At 49.9% G+C, this 21256-nt stretch overlaps 1 protein-coding gene across 2 annotated transcripts in view; it reads right to left on the reverse strand.

The window, feature by feature from the left end:
- The window catches only part of IL16 (interleukin 16), a 125052-nt gene that overhangs the window by 27533 nt on the left and 76263 nt on the right, over positions 1 to 21256 (reverse strand). For both annotated transcript variants that reach the window (XM_075558067.1, XM_075558066.1), the window contains exons 4-10: positions 21063 to 21208; positions 17972 to 18082; positions 15233 to 15347; positions 8605 to 8678; positions 7280 to 7496; positions 3213 to 3330; positions 948 to 1080 (exon numbers count right to left, since the gene is read on the reverse strand). In XM_075558067.1, the coding sequence (XP_075414182.1) occupies positions 948 to 1080; positions 3213 to 3330; positions 7280 to 7496; positions 8605 to 8678; positions 15233 to 15347; positions 17972 to 18082; positions 21063 to 21208 (914 nt within the window). The remainder of the gene's footprint in view (positions 1 to 947; positions 1081 to 3212; positions 3331 to 7279; positions 7497 to 8604; positions 8679 to 15232; positions 15348 to 17971; positions 18083 to 21062; positions 21209 to 21256) is intronic.

Genomic DNA, 21256 nt, shown 5'->3' on the forward strand with positions numbered 1-21256 from the left:
TCCTTAATCTCCCAATCTACATACAGTCGTGCCTCATTTTATTAAAGTCCACCTTATTGCGCTCTGCAGATACTGTTGCGATTTTCAGATTTTTAAATTTTTTAATAAATTGAAAGTTCATGACAACTTTGCATCGTCTATGGCTTCATGTCTACCCTCACTCCTCACAAAATAAAATACAAAAAAATGTATGCAAACTACATATATAATAAAAACTTTCTGGTCACCAGGAGAAAAAATAAAAATAAAAATAAAATACAAACTATCAAGCATCCCGTTGGCAGTGCTTCACCATGTAACCCCCTCCCCGCCTGCCTCCCCACCCCCCACCCCCCGCCCAGTCCCTTATATCCTAACCACACTGAGCGGAGTACTTTCTTTCCATGAGGCCCCTTCATGACTCTGTCACTTGATGCATGCCCCATGACCCAGAATGACCTTCCTCAAATTCTCTGCCTGCTGAAATCTTGCTTCCTCAACTCTCCCATTCTGTTCCCCACTCTGCTTAGCACTGGGCATTGCAATCGGTTCTGTGTCAGCCTCTCTGGGGAGACCAGAGGGCAGACTATGTAATATCAAATCAATTAGCTCTGCACCCTCGGTGCCTAGCTCTAGACCCCCACTTACTGGGTACTTCGTGAAAGATGTGTGGTTCAATGATGCTCTTGTATCTGCTCGCAAGGACCTTGGGTCCCTAGTTTCCTGGCTGACAGCTGTAACTAGTTACAGCAGCTTCCCTGAGCCAATACTAATTGCCTCTCATGTCTACGAGTTTGTCAATGTGTCTACAAGTTTGTCAATGGACCTCGGCTACAGATATTTATTACTGCAGAAACTTGGAGCTGCTCATTGAAAATTTAGCCGGAAGCCTCGGCAGTCAGTCATGCCGCATCCAATTCCCGTATTATGAGATGAGCTGGGAAGGAGAGGATGACCCAGCGTGTTACCTGTGGGTCTGGATGCCGGCTAACAAGGATGGGGATGGAGCCAGGGCTGCAGTGACTCAGAATGGCGTAGACTTCATTGAGCGTCATGCAGTGCACTGGCGAGTCGTTGATCTCCACAATCTCATCACCACACCTGCAAAAGCCAACAGCAAGCTAATCAATGTGGTAATACAACCGCCTCACCCAGAGATGCCCACTCCTGGCAAGGCTTTCTGGTGAGACCTGAAAATCCAGTAAGTGCGTAGCTCTCTGGGCACCTGAGGGGAACCGAGAACAGAGCAACCTACAGGAGGGCATCACTCACAGCGTGGCCCATAATGATAGACATTTCAGGCCACAAGTGAGTCCGCATGAACGAAAAGTTCACATTCCCACAGAAAAGTGCCTTCCCCACTAAACCATGCCCCAGCAAGACTGAGGGGTGGGTGCTAAAAAGGAAGAGAAAATGAAATCACCGAGCAGCGTTTGGCCCAATAATCCCAAACACTTCCTCCTTCTCATTGGGCCTCCGTGTTCCCACAGCATGGGACAGTTAGGGCTGGGCGGGATGTACTGAGAGGTAAAGACAGAATCATGGGGCAGGTCAGCAGGTGAGCTTCGTGTGGGAAGAAATAGGAGAGCTGGTTAAGGTGTTCTATCTACTTGCAAGGTAGGAAAGAAGGTTCTAGCAATCTAAGGAGGGGGGGTAAACATAAGGTAGGAAATCAAGATTCAATCAATACATGGAGGTTGGCAGATTCTCTGTTTCATAGACAGGGAAACTTAGGTACAGAGGGTATAGCGACCTCCCTGATTCTACGTAGCTCAGGGCTTGACCACATTTTTCTAATGGATCGAATGGTGAACAGCTAGGCTCTAGGGTGCCATACAGTTTCTATCACAACTGCTCAACTCGACCAGCGATAGAGCGAGAGCAGCCATGGACATGAAGCAAACAAATAGCCTGGCTGTATGCTAAGAAAGCTCTATTTACCAACACGGGTTGGTGAGTGGGCTTGGCCAGCCCTGGCCTGGCTCCGCCTCTGACTCATAAGGTAACTAAGATGATGGGAAATTATTTCAGTGGACGCTCCCAGATGGCTGGCCTGTGTATTCGATATGGAAAGATGGAGTCAGCCAATCAGTAGTATACACGCAGTTTCACAATGGCATAAGGAAAACCTTGGGTTGATGCAATGGCAGTGAGTGGGAGTTTGGCCACATCAGGCTGAGAACTCAGGTCTCTTGATCTTGACCTCACTGTCCCTTCCACTGGGGCCTCCTCCTCACACATTTTGGTGGAGTCTGATCCATCTTCACCGTGGCTAAGACAGCACACGTGTTTATGGACATGCCTGATGATTACGGTCCCACAGCACTCGATTCAAAGAGAGTAGAAGCTTACAGGGCAATTCCTCCCTGGGAGGAGGGCATCTGGGTCTAAGATGATAAGAGCACATGTTCCCATGAATTCACGGTCACCCTCCTGCACATGACACCCAGCAGCCCACCTCTAGTTCACACGTCTGTCAAGGCCCTTTGCAGAGTAGGGCTTACCTTGCTCTTCAATGTATTGCAAGTCTAGGGAAACCTCTGTGAACATGACAAAACGTGCCCTCTCCTGATGGAGCTCAACTTAAACTCAATGAGAGAAGCCGTCTCCATAGCGAAGGTGAAGGTTGGCGTATAAAGTCTTATAGGAAGTTGAACTTCACTGTCATGAATTCCACGCCTTACTGAACAAGGACAACAAAAGAAGGCTGTATTCTGAAGTTACTTGTCCAAGAACTGTATCTGGACTGACTCTCTGTTATTCAGGTACCTGATGTTTTGTTCATGCCACGGTAAAACTACAGGTGTTTATACTACAGATAGGCTTAATCGCTTATTTTCCCATACAGAACATGAATGTCAACTTTATGCAAACTTCTGTTTATGTAACGCTCACTCTTAGTAGAGTTAAGTCAGAATTAAAATGCGGTTACCTCTTGTTTTCTGGTCTGGACTTGTATTTGGGGGACTAATGCTCCCTCAAGTGTAATGCACATACAGATCACCTTGCTGGGATGCAGGGCCTTCTTCGAATGCAGAGTCTGCATTTCCTGGGAGCCCACCGGTGATGCTGATGCTGCTACGCCAGGGACTTCATGTGGAGGAACAGGCTCTGAGCAACCTTTGGGGTCTTCACTCAAATCTCCTCTCCAAAGTAAGCCCCTGACAGTCTAAGGTGGTCCTTCCCAGCATGGTACCTCAAGGTTCTTTCCAAGAAGGGAAAAAGACACATACCGAAGCCTTCCATCCAGATGTGCCACAGATCCTGGGGAGAGCGTGTGAACGAAGATGCCGGAGATGCATTGGAAGTAGGGGATGCTGCACAGGCCGATGCCCAGGCCGACACCAGCCTCTGGAAGGCAGAATGGGGTGGAGGGACTTGTGATTGAACTTCCCAGGCACTGACAAGCCTACCAGAGGCCTCAATATCATCACAGACCAGTGAAGTACCCCCAATTTATCATGTCACCTCTTCTACTCATATACCTGGACCACCTAGAAGGGACAGGTCCCTGGGTGGTACAGATGGTTACTGCACTTAGCTGCTAACCAAAAGACTGGGTGTGTGAGCCCACAAACAGAAAGACAGGGAGACCTTCTTCCAAAAGACATCAGCCATTGAAAACTCATGGAGCACAGTTCTACTCAAATATACACGTGGTCCTCTGGAACCAGCACTGATTCGGTGGCAAGGGAGTTCTGTTTTTGACTGTGTGCAGGACCCAGGCCTAGGATCAGCAACAGTGGTTGGGGAGAGCCAAGGTCTCAGGGATCCTAAATTCAAGTGATGAAAGGAAGGAAGAGGTGGGAGAAGAAGGCATCAGAGAGTGAAACACACTGCTGAGACTCTGCTGGACCATGATGGGCTTGCTTCAGAGGAGGCAACACTTCATCTGAACTGCGAAATACGAGGAGGAGCTTGGGCAGACTGTTCCCAGGGGAGGAAACGGCCAATGCAAAGTCAGGAGGCGAAGGTGGGAAGGGCCAGAGAGGCAGGCAGGGTGGCCAGCGCACAGTACAGCCAGTCACGAAGGCCATGGTGTGAGATGATGTAGGAGAGGGAGCCCAGGGTAGATGAAATGGGGCTTTGTAAACGAGGGTGTCCCCCCAGTCAAAGGCTGTTATTCTACACTGCAACGGGATGCCGTGGAGGAGTTGTGAACAAGGAAGTGACATGATCTAATTTCTATTTTTAAGGAGGTAACTCTGGCAGCTGTGAGGAGAAAAGATAGTACGAATGGACACAAGGAGGCCATTTGAGAGGCTAATGTGGAGCAAGACAATGGAGGCTTGATGTCACTGTGGGGCAAGAGGGAGAGACATGGATATACATGGACTCTATCCTGTGGACAGAGCGAACTGGTGGATGAAAGATGGGCAAACCAACACTCTCAGAGATGCTTGGGCTTAAGTGACTGGGTAAGTGATGATGCAGTGTGTCCACGGGGGAAAGCTGGTGGGAGAGCAGGGTTAGGGCAATGGAGGGCCAGGGCTTGGATTTGCCCGAGTTACTCTTGACTTGAGATGCCCGTGAACTATCTAACGGGACCTGCAGCGCAGGCTGCTGGATAGAGGGATCTGGAACTCAAGGAATTAAACTTGGCAAAGGAAAAGAACCATGGACAAGGGGTGAGAGTTATTGGCATTAGGGATGTCCTAGAGTCTTCAAAGAGGAGACCCTGGGGGTGGACAACATGGAAAATTCCAGAACAGTGGTTCTCAACTTTCCTAATGTCGTGATTCTTTCATACAGTTCCTCATATTGTGATGACCCCCAACCATAAAATTATTTTCATTGCTAGTTCATAACTATAATTTTGCTACTGTTATAAACTGTAATGTAAATATCTGGTACACAGGATGTATTTTATTGTTACAAATTGAACATAATTAAAGCATATTGATTAATCACAAAAGCAGTATGTCATTATATATTATGAAATATTTATGTCTAATTACAAATGAATGAAATTTGTCTTGAAGCATGGTGTAGCATGGGTAACAGTCTTCGTGCCAGGTACTGGTATGTGGGCGCATCTGCATGTGGGCGGACCTGCCTGGCGAGGGAATAGAGGAACGGTGTCTTGGTTCCTAAAACCATCAGAAATATGTGTTTTCCCATGGTCTTAGGCGGCCCCTGAGAAAGGGTCGTTTGACCCCCAAAGGGGTTGCCACCCACAGGTTGAGAGCCGCTGCTCTAGAAGCTGAGGAACAAGAGAACTAGATGGAGTTGCCAGGTGGGCAGAGAATGACAGCTTTTTGTGTTTGTTTACTTTGAATGTGTGATTTACAAAGTGCTTTCTCCTACAGTTATCCTTCATCTTCCCAGTAGTCCCAATAAGGTGGCAGGTGGTGCGCAGCCCTGGTGCAGGGATGGAGGGCGCTGGCTTTGACAGAGCCCTTCCTGGGAACCCCGATTCTGGAGAAAACCCCCTTCATTTTGACAGAGCCCTTCCTGGGAACCCCGATTCTGGAGCAAAGCCCCTTCATTCTAGTGGGTCTCGGATTCCCCTGGGGCTGGGGGCTCGCCTTCAAATGCAGATCCTTGAGCTCCATCCCTCAAGCTGTTGCATATTCTCTTTGGGAGTGTTGCTGGAGGCCCTGGTGGGCTGCTAACCAAAAGGTTGGAAGTTCAAGTCCACCCACTGAGCCTGAGAAGAAAGGCCTGGGAATCTATTTCCAACAACTCAAGCACTGAAAGACTGGGGAGCACAGTTTTATTCTGACACATAAGGGGATCGCCATCAAAGTCAACTCAACAGCAACTGGTCCATGTGTTTTTGAGACCAGCGATCAATAGCAAAACTACTCAAGGACAGGGCGTGTCCAGCTTTCCAGCCCCACGATGGAGCCGGAAGGGAGAACATGAACGCTGCCTTCCCCACATTGTGTGCCTTACCTTGGTTTGGAGCACTGAATATACCTGATGGCCCTGGGCTGCACGGACCTGTATGCACCTAGCACATATACCAAGCTCTGAGACACACAGACGGAGACATGTGAGGCCATGCAGTCCGCAAGCACCTTGTGGTGCTGGCAGGGAGCTAAGAGAAGACTCTCATTCATAAAACAGGGCCCTCTCCAAAGCCAAACCCTACAGGGCAGAGGAGAAGTGGCGTATGGAAGCTTTCCAGGATAGTACATCGTTACAAGAGCAGACGGCCACATCTTTCTCTCCTGGAACAGCTGGTGGGTTTGAACCACTGACTTTCTGGTTAGCAGTGAGGGCTCAACCACAGTGCCACCAGGGTTGTCAAAGCCCCGTGCCATGCATGATTTATGTCTGGCCTGTGCCATGCATGATTTATATGCCCCTCTGATCCTATTTCTCTCCTCTGTCCCCATCCTCTCTGACCTGAATGCTCCAACTGGTTTCAAGCTTCACTTTTTCTCATGTTAAGTACAGTCCACACTCCCTACAGGCCACGAGGAAACATCGTTTAAAGTACAGATCATTTTCTTTAGAAATCCTTAAAGGATTTCAAGTGTAGTTGGACTTACATCTAACTGTAAAATCCCACAGGGCAGAGCCAGCCACCTGCTTGGACAGCATCTCCGCCCTGCCTGCCTTGCTCTGGTGACGCTGGCTTCCACACTGTTCTTCAAAGCCCCCAAACCTGTCCGTTCCAGCACCAGGGTCTATATGCATGCTCTGTCCCTAGCTGCCTCCTCTCTTCATCCTTCAGCTTGCTCAGCTCAGTCACCCTTGACAGAGAGCATCTCCCTGCCCCTCTGGAGTTAGTAGGGTACCTGAGGTCCTCGATCCTAGGTTATCACAGCTAGAAAGGGCCTCCCTTCTCCTTCTGCAGACAGGGAAGGACCCAGCCATGATCTATAGCATTATCAACTGCTGAACTCTAATGCCTAGTGTGTGTGTGTGTGTGTGTGTGTGTGTGTGTGTGTGTGTGTGTGTTTTGTTTTGTTTTAACGTACCAGGACATGTTGACTGGGTTTATATGGTTTGGCCTGGCCTGGGTTTATAGAAAGAAATTGAGGACTAGATCTTACAGCCAAGCCTAGTCAAACAACAGCCATAAAACAAGCAAATAGACAACGCCTTGCCCTGCCCTGTCTTGACCATAAAGAGCTGGGCAATGTAGTTAAACATTCAAGTGCTAATCCAAAGGTTGATAGTTCAAACACACCAGCCGCCCCTCAGGAGACAGCTATGGCAGTCAGCTTCGGTGACTCAATCACCGGCCTGGGGACTTCGAGGAAGCAGAATGAAGTCGAGGACTGCAGTGGGCATACAAGTCCCGTCCCTGACCTCAGAGACTCGGGCCCGAGGGTCAGACGCCTACCTTTCTTCAGAGACACCTCCACCATGATTCTGTAATTGGGCTTGGCTGTGCTGGCGGGCGCCACGGGGCTTTCCAGGGCGAAGGAGCTGCCGTCCTTGGTGGCGCACGTGCTGGAGCTCAGGGAGCGGCACAGCGGTGGGGTCAGGTGGCTGCACAGGGCGGGCGGGGCCGTCAGGCGCGTGCGCACGGTGAGCGTGAGGAGCCCCTTTTTGGCTTGCTGCAAGGAAGAGAGACAGTGCTGGGGCACTCCGCATCCGCGCGGGGGAGGTGAGGGAGCCTGAAACCCACCCCCATCCCCCCACGTCCGTAGGAAGCCACGTCTTCAAGGAATGCAGCCACGTGCGTGGGTTTAAATATGTACAGGTAGAAACCAAAAACCTAATTCGCTGCCTTCGAGTCAATGCTGGCTCACAGTGGCTTCCCAGACGATAGCCATCACGGGAGTAGAAAGCTCGGTCTCTCTCCCCCGGAGCTGCTGGTGGTTTGGAACTGCCAACCACACGGATCACGGCCCAACCTGTGACCACTGGACCACCAGGGCTCCTTATACACGCATGCACACACACCCGTGGGAAAAAGGGGGGCTGCAAAAGCTCATAGACATTTTCCATTATCTTTTCGTTTCGTTTTCCTGCAGTGTTTTGAAGCCCCCTTGTATATGCGATACATGCGCGTATATACAAATTCATACCAGCTAGTTATATAGATGAGGCGCCCTGGTGGCACAGTAGGTTATGCATTGGGCTGCTAACTGCAAAGTCAGTGGTTCGAATCCAACAGTTGCTCCACAGGAGAACAACGAGGTTTTCAGCTCCCGTAAAGATTCACAGTCTTGGAAACTCACAGAGGTAACCCTGCCCTGTCCTACAGGGTGGCTCTCAGTTGGAACTGACTGGATTCAATGAGAGTGAATTGGGTAGAGTTTTGAACTAAGTAGATGGAGCCTCAAAACTTAAGAATTGGGAATTGTGCTAAAATTTTCTAGCAAAGCTGAAAATATAACAAGAGGAGTACATAAAAGCATTTTTAAAGTTTTGTGAGTTGTAAATGGTTTAAACATCCACAACAGCGATCTTGATGACAATCCTGACTACACCCTGCTTCTTCCTAAGTTGTTTTTTCCATGTTGTGCAAGGTTGGCAGCAGCTAGGTACCCAGGGGGAGAGGATCCCACCTTCCAAACGTGTAGGTTTCAGTGACGGAAGGTGATGCTGGGAGCGTGGCTAGTGGGTTCAAACTGCGAGCCTTGTGGCGAACAGCCCACCTGTAACCACTGTGCCACCAGGACCCCTTTGAAGGAGAAACAGTCTTTAAGAAACAGTCACCTTAAATTTCTGCAAAGCATCCTGATGTGTGAGGCCAGCCACTGATTCGCCATTGAGTTCCAGAATTTCATCACCTGATAAGAGAGGAGGGTGTGGGGGGTGTGGGATGGGGATGTTGCTAAGAAGAGGGTTACCCAATGCAGGGGCATGATCTTGTCATGAACTGTAGCCTCCCACACCTGCCCACCCTTCTACACAAGGCACACAACATCGATGAAGACTACCTTACCTCATTCAGTGCTCAAGAGGCAGGCAGGAGAGCAAATGCCTACTGGAGACCTTCTCTCAATGAAGGTGTCCATTTCCTACCTTCTTCATTTGCCTCTTCCTCATCGTTCAGCCCCTGATGCCCTATCTCCCTTGTCTTCTCATGACAGCCTGGACCTACCCCTGTCAAAGCATCTGTCAGCCTGGGTGGTGAGGGGGGATCTTAGACGTCTCTCCCCAACCAGGCTGGCAACTCGTTGGCATGAAGGACTTTATCTTATTAATGGATGCAACCCCACAGCCCACTCTGTGCATGGCGTATAACATGGGGTGAGGGGACTTTTACAGAAGAGGACAGTGAATCTGGAGAGACCCAAGGTCCCTATGATTAAAAAGTAATAATGAAAACTTGACAGAGTCAAACCCAAGTCCTTTACTCAATACACTTTCTTCCTATGAAGATAAGGTTTGCTCCATCCACAAATCTAGTTGTATGTGGCTAGAAAACCAATTTCTCCCCTCTATTCAATTAATTCAATACACAATCAGGGAACTATTTCTCGGTGCTCAACACTGCTAAATACTTCAGATGCAAAGCCTTATTTTCACGCTGACTTTTAAGATTGGCTGTGTGGGTAGATTTGCTGTTATCTAATTATGGTTCTCCGATAGATAATTGTTATCAATTGAATTGTGTCCCCCCACCTCCACCTCCAAAATCTATGTGGTAAAATCTTTTCTCTGTACCTCTGATTGCAACTCATTTAGGCATGAGTTTTCTTTGTTAGGGGGGAAAGAGAGGGCTGGAAAGAGTTACAGTCAGAAACTCACAGACAGGGGCAGTTCTACCCTGTCCTACAGGATCTCTGTGAGTCAGCATCGAATCAATGGCAGTGAGTTTGGTTTTTCTAGTTGTTTTTCCCCCATGTTATGTCAACAAGACAATATTGGAGTGGATAGAGTCACTTCTGAAATATCTGAAATATTAAAGAGATTCAACCAGCAAGCAATTGAGTGGAGATGGGGGAAGAGAGATGCCATGCCACTCAAAGATCTTCAAGGAGCTAAGAAATAGAAGCAGAAGGGATAAACCCCTCCCTCAGAGCCAGCAGAGAAAGAAAGCCTTCTCTGAGAGCTGCTGCCCTGAATTTTAACTTCTAGCCTCCTGACTGTGAGAAAATCAGTTTCTGTTTGTCAAAGCCACCCCCTTCTAGTAGCACTAGATACCAGACAATAATGCATCCTTTCACTGGTGGCTTTTAAGTTGGATGACTTTTTCTTTGTCTTTGATACTTTGCCACTTCGATATGGCATTCAACGGCTGAAGGGAGCTCATTGAGCTTCTTCAAGCTAAACTTTCCTACCATAAGTAGTTCTAGAAAATTCTTAGCCTCAATCTGTGTATATTATTTCTTCCTTATTTACTCTCTATGGGATCTTCTCCACTCATCTCTTTCTTCCCCATTTCTCTGTGCATTCGACTGAGTCATTTCCACTTCACTAATTCTTGCATCTGCATCTAGTCTCTCTTTAACCCATCCACTAAGTTCCTTAATTTCAATTTCTAAAAGTTTTTTTTCACACCCACATAGTTTTTCAGCTCTTTGTTCATTTCTTATACCTTATATGTCCTTTTATATCTTAAAAAAAAGTTTTAAATACACTGAAACTACTTTCTATTTTAGAACACTCTTTTACCTTGTTTTTGAGGGTTAATGCTCCTCTCTACTATTTACACCAACATACACACTACATAATTTCCTAATATATAATATGTACATAATATAGTATTGTGAGCTCATTTTTATGGGAGCTTGTTTTCTGTGGGACTCGAACACACCACACATTGCTAACAAAGAGATTTTCCTTTATTTCCACTTGGCTCCTTGAGTGTTTCTCGGGATCCAGACTGGTTTAACCATGTCTTTGCTTGGAAGTTGCAGAACTTGGTGGAAACAACAAATATGGTTTCCATACTTATGTAAGGGCCATTTTTTAAAGGGAACCTTGGTTAAACAAAAGTACGCAAAGGTGGAGCCATAATCTCCCAACACGCCCTCCATAGTGTTCTATGCACTTCTGACAGCGGTGTTCCCTGCTACCCCTTCCCTGAGGAAGTCTGCACTGTTCCATGTCGACCATGTGTGGCAGTTACATTATCTCTGATCAGCTTGCGAAGGAGCCAAGAAGGCCTCTGTGTGGGCATGGCCTTCTGAGGAACTCCTGTCTTCCTCCCTGGAGGCAGGACACACACTCTCTCTGCTTCGTCTTCCAGCCCACATGACACATGGAGCTACGCTGATGGAACCAGAGCTCTGGAGTTGGAGAAGCCACATGGAAACTCACGCCAGCACTGAGATGCTTCCACTGCCACTGGATCTACAAGACTTTCCACCCATGGGCCTGTGATCTTCCTGCATTTGACATCATTGCATGTGTTGTGTGGGCCTGGAGACAATTTATAGACTGGTATTGGACAGATGGGTTAATATTGGACTTATGGACTCGATTTGGACTGAGCTGGGTGTTTTCTTAATATATAATTACTCTTTGATATAAAGCGCTTTCTTATACACATACAAGGGTCTCTGGGTTTGTTTCTCTAGTCTACCAGGACTCACACACCACGTCCCAGCAGCAGTTCGTGCATTCTCAAGGGACTTGACTCGTGTTTCTTTTCAGTGTTCTTTGAGTTCAGGGAAGAAAACAAAGTCTGGAGGGTCAAGATCAGGGCGTTAAGGTGGAAGGGGTAAGGTTTCCCAATGAAAGTTTTACACGATGGCCCTTACTACCCTTGAAGAATGAGCAGATGCATGGTAGTGGTGGAAATTATATATCTATATATGCAATTTTCCTGCCCTTTCTCTTAATGCATTTTTCATTTTCTTTTTCAAACTTCTTCATAATAAGCCCCCATTGTTGTCAAGTGTCCTTTGAGAAAATCTATCCTGATGACCCCTTTAGGATCCGCACACAGTCCCCAGAAACCTCTGCCTTGAGTGGAACTGGCTCTGCCGATCCCTCAGCAGCCACTGTTTTGATGGGACCTTGTGGAAACTTTTTAAGGTGCCCTCCAGAGACAGAGACAAAGCACATTACTAGGGAACATGTCTGCTGCCATCCACTCACTGCAGAGACGTTTCAGCACACGTCGTTTGGAATCAGCCTGTGCGTGTAGGAACCAGAACCCAAGTAGCAATCCTCTTAACGTACCCCTAGCTGTGCTGCACAGGCTCCAGTCTCCCTTTCCTTGTGGGAGGTGGTTTTCCCCACCCACGAGCCCTGGGGGACTTAAGCTGCCTTGAGGCTTCCCTGGAACCTGAGGGTCTTTCCTGAGAGGCCGCTCTTTGAAGATCAAGGCTTTGAGCGGGTGCCCAGAGCTCCCCATGGACTCCAGGCCTTGTCCCTTGTCACCGTGTAGAAATGCAAACTCTTGCACCTGACCCCTACAGCCTGCAGGGCAACCCTACGAGCCAAAACGGGAGCTGCGGCTGACAGTCGTCTGTGGGGTTTTGTTTTCTTTTGCTTCTCGAGCAGCCGGCCATTGCCATTTCTCTCTGTTGAGCTCAGATACGATACCTTATCAAGCATGAAAACAGAGGGTGAGGCTAGCCTGGGGAACAGTTCAAAGTCACTCCGTGGATTAGGCTGCTAAGAGGAGGGTGCCAAATGAATAGACCTAGTTCTTGTCATGGAGAGATTCCAAGTCTAAGAGGGAAAACACGCCCCCTAAAAGTACAATTAAATATGTGCTGATTTAGGATATATATACAACCACCTACTTCAGAGATACACATTCTTAATTACATAAGAGGCTGAACTTCAGGTAATCAGAAAGCCACCCCCCCGCCCCGGGCTCTACAGAGTGTCTTTATCCTTGTTTGCTTCTATCTGGCAACATTTTATTGATCTGGGCTTTGCCAATTTACACAATCACTATTTGGAAAGAGAATAAAAATAAAACATCATCAACCTCGATCTGCACAACCAACTTTGGTGACAACTGATGTCAACCCCATGAACTCGGGACAGGCTCTAAACCCTTCCTTCTGAAAGAAGGTACAAGAGGTTGTTTGTTGGGGTTTTAGGGTGGAGTTAGGAGTGGGTGCTGTCGTTGTCGCCAGAGTCACTCCCCGCTCTCCGTGGCCCGACGTGGGCTTGTTGAATTGTTTTAGCTTATGGAGGTCCTCTGTGTTTATGATCCCAACTCACCACCAAAACGCAAATGCGCGAAGCAAAGTAATTGCGAGGGAGTTGATTCTGCCTCACAGTGACCCCGCAGGGCAGAGTGGAACTGCCCTGTAGGTTTCTCAGGACCCAAAAAGCCTCATGGGCCTCCCAGCAGGAGAATGATGGGTTCCAGGTACAGACTGCTTGTGACCGCAATTAACTAAGCGGCAGAGACCCAGAAAGGGAAGCTTTGCTTGAGAAACCTTGTCCTTGAGAAAGAAACAAAGTACAATGACATCCTTCAAGTCCTCCCTTGCCCTCTCCATCAATACAGGAGGAAAATTAAAAAGATAAAATAAATGGAACACCTGCTCTCTGGATTCTACGTCCATTTCTCCTGTTAGTTTGGCAGTTCCTCTTCTCTAGCTGTCTCTCAATTTCTCTATTCCCCTAAGACCGACCCTTGGTTCTCTGCTCTGTGTTCTTCCGCCCTTCACTCTGTGCCTTCTGCTACTGTCACACATCAGTGGTCCAAAGTTGACTTCAACTCCAACACCCTTCTGAAGCTGGTGCCCAAATTTTATTTACCTGCTGGATAGCGCCACCTGGTGGCCACCAAGATACTCCAACCTCCACGCTGCGCTCAACCCTAACCCTTCTCCCTTGACCTCCCTCAGGCCCCACCCTTGTCCTCTGCTTCTTATCTGTCTCTAGTTTCCTGAGGCTGTAAACCTCGAGGTCTCCTCTGACCGATCCCCATGTCCCACCTCCTCTTGGATCCGAGTTCTCCATTTTTCCTCTCTGTTCATTTCTCCGTCCAGCATCCAGCGCAGGCCCACAGGCGCTGGTTCCAGGCTTACTAACTAGTCATCTTGCTTTCTGCTTCTGGTCCCCTGCTCCCACTGTCACAGAGTCTATTCTGACACACGACGACAGATGACTCAGTCATGTGATGAAGTCAGCTGACACCCAGTCAAGCAGATTCACTTCCATAATGCGGGTAGGCCTCGGCCCATCAGAAGACCGAAAGGGTGAAAGGGGAGCTTCCCTAGTGGACACTCAACCTCCAGGTTCCAGGTGGACATTGTGCTGGACCCTTCTTATTCTTCAAGCTTCTTGTAACATGGCCTATGAATTTGGAAATGAAACCCCCTGAGAGTCTCCAGTGTGCCACCTGACTTACAGATTTAAGACTTGCCAGGCCCCCCAAATGAGGTGAATGAATTCCTGGAAGTAAAACAGTCTCTCTCCCTCCACCTCTTTCTACACACCTCTCTCTCCCTCCCACCCCCTCCCTCATTCTCTCCCTTTCCTCCCAAATGGCTATGTTTTTCCAGAGAATTCTTGATGAAAACACTAGGCTCCCAGCTTGACTTACAGAGGCGGACCGGGAGAGTGGGGACACTGCTCTTTCAACATCACTGTGTAAACTGTCCTGACACAGAGTGGCTGCCCTTAGCTGCACCCCACCTGTCCCTAGACTTTGCCTCCTACCTGGAAACCTGCCCAGCTTCCTGTGACAAGCCTATTGCCCAAGTATCCAAACATGACTTTGGGGTGGAGTTGGCCTCTGGGAAAAGGTAATCTTGACCCCCCAGAAGAAGGTAAGAAGTAAGCACCTGAGAGGAAGCTCTGCTCCCGGGAATCCCATCCCCAGCAGGTTGGCTGTGTATATGCTGTGGAAAGCTAAGACAACTTAGACTAGGCGGGAGAAGCTAGACAAAGGGAGAGGGCAGCCAGCTAGGTAGACCAGGAGTTCTTTAAGCAGAAGGATCTTGTCTAATTCCTCCCTGTATTCTTGGAGTCTAGAATTCAATAGATTCTCAAAAAAATGTTGCGTGAGCTATTCTGTTATAAGCATTAGTCCTGGTTTTCCTGTGGTTGTGTACTGGGGCACGCAGAGAGGGCAAAAAGCAAGGGGAATTCAACGGCTCCCAGCAACTGAGAGAGAACTTTGAGGAGAACGGAGAAGACTGGGGTGTGGTGAGGCAGGAATGGACAGGTACTTCGACACCCAGTCCCAGGTTGGTGGCAGGATCCAGCTGAGACAGCTGGAGTGGCATCAGGACTGGGCGTGCCAACACACACACAGCCAGTGTGGCATCCCTGTGCATGCAGACCCCACACTCCATGCCAGCATGTTCTGAAGACTCAAGACTCGGTGGGCATGAGCGGAGTCTGCCACAACCCGGAAGTTCTGCTCGCGGTGCCTCACACAGCACCTGTGATGGGAAGCGGGTGGGGACTCTACCTTCTTGAAGCCTCCCATCCGCTGCTGCTGCTCCCCCTGCAAAGATGGTTTTGACATAAATTCCAATGGGGCCATAGATGCTGTCCTTTCCCCCAACAATGCTGAAGCCCAGGCCCTGGGGAGAGAAGGGAAGAAGGGTGGGTTTAGTGTCCCCTTGTCATTCATTGGTCTGTCGTTCCCGGGTGCTTCTGGCTCCTGCTCGGAACAAGGGAAAGCGAGAAGGGGTCCCTAGTTCCATTGGTCTAAGTGCTTAACAAAGGAATGTGAGATGCAACAAGGAATACATTTGGGTCCAGACTGATGCTTTCCACAGCACCGGGGAGGTGGAAAGGTGCCCTGGGGGCACAAGGGTTACACAATGGGCCGGGATCCGCAAGGTCAGCAGTTCGAAACCACCAGTCGCTCAGTGGGAGAAAGATAGGGCTTTCTACTCCTGTTAGCAATTACAGACTTGGAAACTCACAGGGGCAGTTCTACCCAGTCCCATAGGGTCGCTGTGAGTTGGCATCGACTCCAGGGCAGTGAGTTTGGTTTGGGAGTGACATAGAGGCAGGGATGCAGCTCAACCTCCAGGGCAGGCATGTCTGGGCAGGCCCCACCCTGGCTCAGAGCTTCGCTGCCCCCTCTTGCGACAAGATGATGGCATCTTCCAACTCACAGCAAAGGCCAGGGTCAAGAATACTAGTCATGGTTGGTGATGGCAATGTCTTGGATGTGGAGTAAGTGCCATCCGCCCTTTAGTGGGAAGACCCATTGTCCCTCTCGGCTCTCCAGCATCCCATGACAAATAACCTACCTTGTTCTATCACTGGATCCTTCTAGAACTACCCAGCCAGCCCAAGGGCACCTCTGTGCATAAAGGTTCCTCGCTGCATGTACATTTTAGACGCACTGAGACCATTGAAAATGGTTCCCATCATCTTTGCATGTGTCCTGGTGCCCTAACAGATGCTCCTGACTGCCGAGCATGTCCAAGAAAAATAACTGAGTCTGTTTTGTGAGGACTTTGAGGTCTCGTTTCGAAGGCACGTGGTGGAGGAAGCTGTCCCCCGTGACTGCTAACCAGAGCATGGCACTTGTAATTCACCTAACGGAAAGACCTGGCTGTCTGTCCCCCAAAGGGCTTCGGCCTTGAAAAGCCTATGGGGCTGTTTTACTCTGTCACTGTGAGTCAAAGCCGACTCAACAGCAGCCAAAGGCATTTCTATGAAGGGAGAAAACGCTGTGAATTGCTCCTTGGAAAGTGGGCTGCTTAGAGCAGACCCCTGCAGATGACAGCCATTCCCCAGATCCAAAGAACAAAGACTCACTCTTCTCATTGATCTCTGGCTGAGCTCCCGGTGGGGGGAGCACAGAGGACAGAGAGCCAGAAGGAATCCAGGAGTGTGGAAGATCCCACCTGAAGGACCCTAAGTAGCAAACACACCCTTTTCTCTGACCACACACCAATATCCGCTGCGCTGGGGTCTTCATGTCTTAGGGTTCCCAGAACAGACGTTCCATCCCCCTGTGGTTGGGTGCTCTCCCAGCTTTGGATGGCCCCCTGTAGTCCTGGGCTTTCCTTTGCTGCTAATGGAGGTGTCTGTGTCTAATCCATTCTTTGTATGAGATGACTCATGAGGGATTAGGTTCAGGGCCCATCCTGCTCTGAGGCAAAGTCACTAGCATATCAAAAGTTGACCCGATGTCCAAACAGAGCTGTCTTTGCAGGGGCCGGGCTTGGTCCTCCAACACAGCTCTTTGGGAAACACAATTCCATCTACAGCAAGGGGATTCATGGAAGCTGTCCGTGCCTTCTTGAAGCACCTGAGCGGCTAGGGCTGGTTTGAAGAACGCTGCAGCAACGGCCTGTGTTTGTTCCAGACATTGTTTTAGAGCAGGCCAAGTCTTTGTGCAAGATGGCATCTTTTGGGTGGAGTATGCCCGCCCCCATGCCCACAGTGAATAAGGGAGACAAAGAAGAATCAATGCCCTTCAAGGATGGTGTTGGCAAAGAACGTTCACTATCCCCTGGTCTACCAGAAGGGGGCACAAACCTGTCTTGGAAGAAGTACGAACAGAAAGTTCCGAGAAGAGGGGCTGGGGGTTTTGTCTCATGCATGTTGGGCATGTTCTCAGGAGGGGTCAGTCAGCGAGGAGGAGGACCTGGTACTTGGTAAAGTAGAGCATTGGCGTGAAGGAGGAAGGCTCTCTAGCGCAGGAATTGACACCCTGGCTGCAGCAACGAGCTCAAACGTGACAACCTTCTGAGGGTGGCACACCGCTGGGCCATGTCTGTTTGTTCTGTTGTTCCGTCGAGCGGCTGTGAGTCAGAATGGGCCCGAGGGCACCTCACATCAACACCAGTCATCACCAGGACTGTCCCAGTGTGGGTTTCTCACTTGGCGGAGAAATTAGGGTCCTGCCTCGTCACCAAGAAGGAACTAGAGTGGCTCTGACATTTAAGGCGGCACCAACGGACAACACAACACTGTCACTGGGTGCCACCGGGTCTGTTCTGATTGCCGGGGACCCTGTGGGACAACGTGCATGTGCCCCTGGGGCTTTTGAGGCTGCAGTCCTGCCAGAAACAGATCACCGGGTCTTTCTCTCAAAGGGTTGCTGGGTGGGCTTGAACCGGCTTTCCGTTGTGCCCCATCCGCAGAAGCTGAGCCCGGATCACGACTTGTCAGCCTCACCCGTCCCTTACCCTGGCTGCTGTTCCCTTCCTTTCTGTGGGCCTTCATGGCCCTGGCTTACCTTGGCTTGCCCCTTCATCAGCACAATGTTGGAGATAACTGAAGCCTGGAGGCCCCCAGAAGGCTGCAGGAGCTGAGCTGTGCTCTGTGACCGCGTTGGTCTAGAAGTGCCCTGCAAGGAGGGAGCCAGGGGGACAGAGGTGAGCTCCTCAGGAGGGGACCACAGGCCAGACAGGGAAGGAGGAAGGCCGACTACAAAGAGGGACCAAGTCCCTTTTCTCCTATGGCACGCAGCCTGGGGACCAGGGTGTTGTTAATGGGGTGTGGGTGGGCATCTGGCAAGGAGGAGGTGACTTCAATGGCCCCAGGAGTCTGCTTCATGAGCTCAATCTCCCTGCAGACCAGCAGTGGCTAACAGCTCACTTGGACTTAACCCAAGTGACATCAAAGCCCTGCTGGCTTCCAGGGCACAAGTCCATGTTTCTAAGCAGGGACAGAACTGAGACTGATGACTGCAAAGCCTGTTCTTTTAGACCTCTGTGATCCAACAAGTCCCCTGTGCCTTAGGCAGAGTCTAGAAGCCACTGCCGGGATGCTCTCTAGCAGACTGCATTTGGTTCAGGACACTTTCACTGAGAGCCCTCCTTGGACCAGGCGTGGGGTGGTGGGCCAGGGGCAGAAACCTGAGGACTTGGCAGGAGGTGGCATCGTAAACAGCAGCACACGCCATGTGCCATAGGAGACTGCCCTGTCAAGGGACACCGGGGTCTGCTCGTTAGAGTCTGTGTTCTTCCCCCTGGCTCTGCCAGCTATCAGTTGGTGACCTCGGTAAGTGACTTGCCTTCTCTAGCCATCAACTTGCTCATCCATAAACCCCAGCATTGATGGCTTGTGTTCTCAGCTGGCAGGGAGGGCTGTGCTGGTCCTCAACTCAGGGTGGGTGCACACAAAATGGAACAAAATACTGTCCAGGCGACTGCCACCTCCACAGTTGGTAGTGGCTGTGCTTGCTGCGGTCCCGAGGGTCCCCATTAGATTGTGAAGTCACACAGGGCTTGGCTCGTATTCTGGTGACTTGGGTTTCAAGACGAGTAAACAGGGTCAGCTCCTCACCTGGACAAGCTCCCAGTTCTCTTTGTACATCAAGCCTCACGTGACAGTGAAGGAGCCCTGGGGGCGTAGTGAGTTCCGTGCCCCACTGCCAACTGAAAGGTCAGCGGTTCAAAACCAACAGCCACTCCGGGGAAGAAAGAGGAGGCTTTCTACGCTAAGGATTTACCGTCTCAAGAACCCACAGGGGGAGTTCTACTTCACGCTATAGGATTGCAATGAATCGAATCAGAATCAACTCCCGAGTCGTGAATTTGTTTTTTGAAAATTGAATGTTACAGTCCTTCTGCACTCGTCTGAAGAATTAAAGGAAATATTTGTAAAACAAGTAGTCACTAGATCATGGAGGTCTAAAAAAAGTTTTTAAATAGGCTTTGTAGTCATCGATCTAAGTTCAAGTCCCAACTCTGCCTCTGACTTGCAACATGAGCTGGTGTGTGCTCCATAAGGGTCCCAAGCCCCAGTCCCCTTGGCTACTCGGTAGGCTCAGTGAAGGGGTGGGTAGGGTAAAAGAGTGTTGAGTGTGGAGACTTCCCACACGCTTTCTCTGCCTGCAACTCGTACAGCACAGAGAGAGCCTGGGCGCTGAAATGGTTAAGCATTCCACTGCTAAGCCAACAGGTCGGAGTGTGAGAAACAGAGAGATTTCTCCCAAGTTGTCTCCCCAAATGTATGCCAAACTTAGCTGCTTGCTATACATGGTGAATGAGTATACACTTGGAGGTCAACAGAAGTAGGTTAGGGGTTATTCTCCCTAAGGGTTATCAGCCCTCCAGAGCAAGCAGACACCACTGTTTATCCCACAGCAAGTAGGGCCCACTCCCTTCGTATAAGGATAGTAGTTGACTGTTTCCTTGTAGGAGACCCCAGTGAGGTCAAGCCCACTGGAGGATGGCCAAGGTTAGGCCAAATCTAGGGTCCGCCCATCTTGTTACATGTATACCTCTAGCTCCACCCCTTCCTATCATGTGTACACCCCTAGCTCATCCCCTTCCGGTTACATTCTTGTCTATTGTACCTCCCCTTCCTATTGCTTGTATTGCCTATTGTACAGCCTCTTCCTGTGACATGTGTGGTTACCTGTTATCACACTCCCTACATAGACTTGGTTAGCAATAAACTGCCCCACCTCTCCTGCGCTCTCTCTCCCCTGCCCTCTCGCCCGTGCTGTGCACAGACCCGGCTATTGCGATCATGGCCATCCAGGAGGTGAGCATGCTTCTGTTAGGCAGACTAGCGCAGGGATGGAATATCCATTAACGCATGCCCAGAGAGCCAAGCACGGGAACAAAGAGCGACACACCGCACATGCTCAAAGGCCCAGGTTTCCTGCCAGTGGGCATGGGTGGGCGCTAAACCTGGATCGGCACACCTGGGCCAGGTGAATTCAATTCAGCCAATGGGGTCGATCTGGAATCACCCACCACGCCTCCTGGTGGAATCCTTGAAAAGGCAGGAGCCGAGAGTCGGGAGGGGAGAACTTGGGAGAGAACAGGGAAAGAGATCTTTGCGTGACGCCGAGCAGTCTCTGCCAGGCTGCATGGTCGGGAGGAGTCCCATGGGTGCCATGTAAACCTAAAACTTCTTCTAACTCTCATAGCCCGGCTTCGGTGTGAATTCTTTCTCACGCGGAGCCAAGGACCGAGGTGCAGCTCTATCCCAGAGATCTAACAGTACCATGACATGTGTCTGACTTCTTTAATTTACGCTCCTATCTCTCTCACTCTCTATGACTTTATTATAACCTTTATATAGCTCAACCGTGCAGTTGCACTTACTGAATCCACAGTTAGTTGCGTGGGGCTGGCTTCCCCCGCATCAGCGGTTCAAACCCATGCAGGGGTGCGTGGCAGAAGGGCCTGGGCCCTTGTTCCCGTGAAGTTGTGGTTCCTGCTGCTGCTGCTGATGCTGCTGATGCTGCGGGCCAGCGAGACCATCTGCACTCTGCGCACAGCCTAGCAAACCCTGCGGGGCAGCTCTGCTCCCAAGGCCTCACTAGGAGCCCAAACCGCTTACCTCCAGCCCCCGCCCCTCCTCCTTACCACGGTCTTTAATGCTGCGCAGTCCAGTTGCTGGGAGAGTGACTTCCTGCTGCTGCAGAGAGAGTAGGGCTGTCTGTCCGGGGTTCCCACGGCGTGCTTGGGCTTGGTCATGGGAAAGTCGGTTTCTGCGCAGTAGGGATTAACACCTGCATCGGAGCAGGAGAAAACAAGAAGGAATCCGATCGTCTGCCTCT

The sequence above is a fragment of the Tenrec ecaudatus genome, chromosome 9 (assembly GCF_050624435.1).
Source record: "Tenrec ecaudatus isolate mTenEca1 chromosome 9, mTenEca1.hap1, whole genome shotgun sequence".
NCBI lineage: Eukaryota > Metazoa > Chordata > Mammalia > Afrosoricida > Tenrecidae > Tenrec > Tenrec ecaudatus.